This window comes from Camellia sinensis, chromosome 1 (assembly GCF_055761805.1).
Source record: "Camellia sinensis isolate YWXY chromosome 1, ASM5576180v1, whole genome shotgun sequence".
Taxonomy (NCBI): Eukaryota; Viridiplantae; Streptophyta; class Magnoliopsida; order Ericales; family Theaceae; genus Camellia; species Camellia sinensis.
The window spans coordinates 189,405,840-189,410,809 of NC_138961.1; the positions used below are offsets into that span (position 1 = coordinate 189,405,840).

The 4,970-nt window shown below is 41.5% G+C and overlaps 1 protein-coding gene across 1 annotated transcript; it reads right to left on the reverse strand.

Moving 5' to 3' along the window:
• Positions 1 to 339: 339 nt before the first annotated feature.
• LOC145821706 (uncharacterized) lies at positions 340 to 1,620 on the reverse strand. The gene is made up of 2 exons (XM_082918258.1): positions 983 to 1,620; positions 340 to 772 (listed from the first exon to the last, which is right to left on the reverse strand). The coding sequence occupies exons 1-2, from the start codon at positions 1,618 to 1,620 to the stop codon at positions 340 to 342; spliced, it is 1,071 nt and encodes a 356-aa protein (XP_082774384.1).
• Between the last annotated feature and the right edge of the window lie 3,350 nt (positions 1,621 to 4,970).

The window sequence follows — 4,970 nt, forward strand, 5'->3', positions numbered from 1 at the left end:
GATTTTGGATCTCATGACGAAGGCGGTAGCAACGGTCAGTGCCATGACCGCGCTGCTGATGGTACACACAGTACTTGGCGGGGTTATGTCTGGCTGGGAGTGGGTTGGGAAGAGGTTGAGGATCAAGGGGTTTGAGATGCCCTTTTTCCATCAAGGCTTTTAGTGTGCTAGTCAGGCTCATATAGAGGGGGGTGAAAGTTCTACCCTGAGTTCGGGCTGGGCCAGCTGTTTGTAGGCTCGGTTTGGCAAAAGGGTCGGCTGTGGCGACCGTATTGATTTCGGTGGGTTTGGGAATAGCGCTACTACCAGCGTTGGTACTCCTTGAAATCACCTTCCTTGTCAGTTCCCTTGTCCTGTACCGATAAAGAAGTACTTTTCCTCTGGAGCTCCCCCTACATCTTCCAAGACTGGCTGTTCGGCCACTTCTACCATCTGTACCCGATTGCAGAGCTGCTTTGCCTTTAATACTGCCATGAAGCAATGTTTGGACGCAACTTGATCCCCTGAGATCTGTTTTACTCTGTGTTTCGTTGGGAAATGGATGAGCTGGTGGTAGGTTGAAGGGACTGCCTCCATTTGATGAATCCACGGACGGCCAAGTATGGCGTTGTAAGAGGATGGTGTATTAATTACCAAGAACTCTATCTGGAGGGTTTTTATTCCTGCCACGACTGGCAACACTATTCTGCCAAGCGGCCATTCTGGTTGTGAATTGAAACCGACCAACGGGGCTGCCGCTGGGGTGAGGTGCTGCTCGGAGAGACCAAGCTTTCTGAACAAATCATAATACAATATATCTGTTGCACTACCTTGATCTACCAAGACTCATTTTACATCAAATCGTTTTCCAATTCCCACAGTTATAATCAGTGCATCAGTATGTGGGTGCTGTATGCCCTCTAAATCCTTTCTAGTAAATGAAACAGTGCACAAGGGAGATTTGGATATCGCGCGTACCTTTTTCGATGCGGGCTCCACTGACGTGACTTGTTGGATTTGCACAGCCTTAGCAATCTCTTCTCTCAGTGTCTCCTCAGGCTCCTGAGTCACTGTCCCGTGTATCACATTTATTATCAGCCGAGGTGGATGCTCAATATTTGGTTCTGGTAGTGGGTTCCCTGGTTCGGTCACTTCTTTATCCTGATCAATGTAATCCCAAAGGTGCCCAGTTGCTACTAAGTCTTCCAAGTGTTGTTTCAGTGCACTGCAGTTCTGAGTCTTGTGCCCCCTATCTTGATGGTAAGTGCATTTGAGCTTCTGATTGCGCCGAGTTGGATCTCCCAACATTTTCGGCGGCCAAACAAAGAAGGGCTCTCTCTTGATCTTTTCCAAGATTCGATAAATTGGTTCTTTGAACACAGTCACGACGGCTTCGTGGGATTTGGACTTATCCACCTCATTCACTGTAATCCCTCTGTGTTCTCCTCGATCTATTCTTTTCTTGTGCCAAGCTGTTTGTTCTGCTGACGCTACCTCAATGGGGATCTGATCGTCTTCGAGGCGAGTGTATTGCTCAATCCTGGCACGCAAGTCTTTTAACGCTGTTGCCAGGCGCTTGGTAAGTGATTGTCTCAACTTACTTTCCAGGCGCATGCCATGTTTGAAAGACAAGACGGCCATCTGTTCACTACATACATTTTCCTCTAGGTCATTGTATTCTTCCCAGTACCTCCTAGCGTAATTGCGCAGCGCTTCCTCCCGTATCTTTCAAAGGCCGAACAGTGTATCCGACTTTTTCAGAATCTTAGTGTTGGAGACAAACCTAGCTAGGAACTCTTCGGAGAGTTGCTTCCAGCTACGAATTGATCCAGTGGGGAGTCGATCGAACCATCGAAGTCCGGTCTCTCCCAAGCTGGATGGGAAGACTTTGCACATCAGTGCCTCATCTCGGCTCCATAGAGACATCATTTGTCTGTAATGGCTAATATGTGTCAGCAGGTCTGACTTCCCATCGTATAAAGTGAACTTTGGTAGGGTGAATTTCTTTGGGGGCCTCATGGCCTCAATTTTTGGGGAGAATGGTGAGGAGACGAGCCTATCCAACACTCGGTGTTCTCTTTGGTGGACAGGATGGTCTAGATGATCCTGATGTTGTTCGTTCTGCTTGTTGCCGATTAACCAAGTACGAAGGTCTTGTAGGGGGTACTCAGTTTGCTGACTGACTGTCTTCTGCCTCTTAGCCCTTCTCCGGCATGACCCACGGGTGTGGCTGCTTGCCGCTTCACTCTGTACTGGGATAGGCTGGCTTCGTTGCCCAAACTCATTTCTAGGGAATTTTTTCACTGGTGGCTCTCTGGATGAGCTCCTTCGTTGCAGGCAAGAGGGTTCTGCTTCTGTCCTTTTTTCTGTCGGATCACCCAGCACCCTTTTCCGTCATTCTGCTTTCAGCTCCTGAGTCTATGATTCAATCTCTATAATCCTTTTCCAGAAGGAAGTGATGAGAGGAACCTTCAACGAAGGGTAATCGATGCTCAACGGGTTCAGGAGTCTGGTTTTTGTTTCCAGTTCGTTCTTCTAGAACTGTTGGGAGTGCCAAACTTTTGTCCTTTGTCTTCTCCGTTTGTGGAGTATGTGTTGGAGGCGGAACGTCTTCAATCCCCATCGCCGGAACTGAGTGCAGAGCTCAGAGATGAAGTGATCCATGCTCACCGCACCAATTGTGCGTACTGGATTCCGCACTAGATAAAAGTGGATCGGGGCCCTACACTCGGTTGGACTCTCCAGGGATTGGGATTCCTGCCAAAAGAAGCATCGTTAGAGCTGCCCGGCCGGGGTTGGTTGGATAACCCCTCCGGTGTGGGAATCAGTGATCGGAGAAGAGGTGTATGTAGAATTGAATCTCCCTCTATGTATGATTTTACTTGGAATAGTTCAGTTACCTTCAATGTGAAGTTCATGTTGTATATATAATGTTCCTCGCTTGCTTCTCAAGGTGGGTTCCTGGAGCTTGGATGCTGCCAGGTGTCCTTTTAGAATTGTTCAAGATGGGGAACCACCTGGTAATTATCATTGAATGCATATACTCATTGTAGTCATGCTGATAACAAACCACATTCCTTTGATTCAACAACTTTCGTGATTCTAGGTGTAGGGGACTAGTTGAGGTGGCAACTTGCACATGCACACATTCGCAACTTCCACGTTTTCTTGCAAGGTTTCCTCAGCTCGGTGCCGATGTGCCTTAGCTCGGCATCATTATGCCTTGTCTTTGCCTTTTACAAGATCATTCATGGAGATGGGCTGACCTATTCGAATATCTTTCTATGGGCTCGGCCTATTTTCTGCTCGGCCCATAGATTTAGTCTCGCAGCTCGGCCCAACCCAGCACCATGGCTGGACTAGCCTTTCCACTGCGGGTTGGGCCCAAATGCTTGAGGACTTGGGTGGACTGCTGATCATGAAGTTGGGCTCAATTGGTTTACCCATATACTCATCCAACCCACTTGGACTTGGACTTCAGTGGATTGGGTTGGCCCAAGCTTGGACCCGACCCATTTCACATTTAGTCTCTTCAAGATTATAAAATTAACCCCTTTATATCTCACTCTTACCCCTAACTTACTACCTCGCAAATCGCCCCATGCCCCATCATCGATATGATTAGGAGACACTTCAATATTGATCTCCCATCCTTTTCTCTTTCATGAATAATATGTCGAATAAACTTTACAAATTAAATTATACATATCATTTTTGTGGACTTGAAGTAAACCCCACTAAAGAACACAACAAGTATATGGTTAGTATTTTGAAAATGTAATTTTGTTGGAGGGAATAAATTTTAATTTTTTAGAAAAATTATCAGAAAGTCCTATATAGGAATCAATTACTCTAATCAGCCCTATGAATTTTTTTAGGGCTAATTATAATAACAGTCCCTATAGTATAGGGCTCGTGTCACTTTGGTCATTGACTTTTCAATTGTGACACATTTGACCTTAAATTTTAAATCTTGTTCTAAATAAGGACAATTGAAAATATCATTGCTTAATTTCAAGGGCGAAGTCGACAATTTGATAAAATATAAATTGACAAAAATAAATGTCAAAAAAATATTTTTGAAATTTAAAAAATTATTTCTACTCACCAAAGATAATTATGTAAAATTGATAAATCTTTTACACATTTATTTATTTTATTTTACCAAATTAGTTTTTATTATATGTCTGGATGATGATTATGTAATGGTTGATCGTTTTTTTGATGTTTTTCGATGGTTATTATGTAATAGATGGTTGTATTTGTTGTTAACAGATATTTTTGGATAATTATCATGTAATGGATGGTTATTAGGTTTTTAATGTGTAATTGATATATTGAACATATGAAATGTTTTTAGTTTTGAATTTTTTGATTTAATGGATTGGTTTAGTAATGATATCAAAGTTATCGTCATATTTGACTTTCGAAATAATAGAAACTAATTTAATTAAAATAAAAACAACCACCCATTACATGATCATCATCCAAACATATATTAAAAATTAATTTGGTTAAAATAAATAAATAAATATGTAAAATATTTATCAATTTGATATAATTTTATCTTTCGTGGGTACAAATAATTTTTAAAAATTAAAAAATAATTTTTTGATATTTATTTTTATCAAACTAATTTATATTTTATTAAATTGCTCAATTTGCTTTTGAAATTGAGCAATAGATTTTCAATTATCTTTATTTGAAATAAGATTCAAAATTAAGGGTTAAATGTGTCACAATTAAAAAGTGAGAAATCAAAATGACACAAATCTCAAATTATAAAGATTGTTAGTGTAATTCGCCTATTTTTTTAATACAATGATAGTGTATATTTTTTTTGACAGATTTACATTATTAAACACATTTTATAATAACCCGAGTATTTGAGAGGGAGTGATTTAACACTTTGTGATCATTCATGACGCAATATGATATGACCTACATGGGAGCCAATATTGCTGGTGGGGAGGGCAGCGATCGAGAAGGAG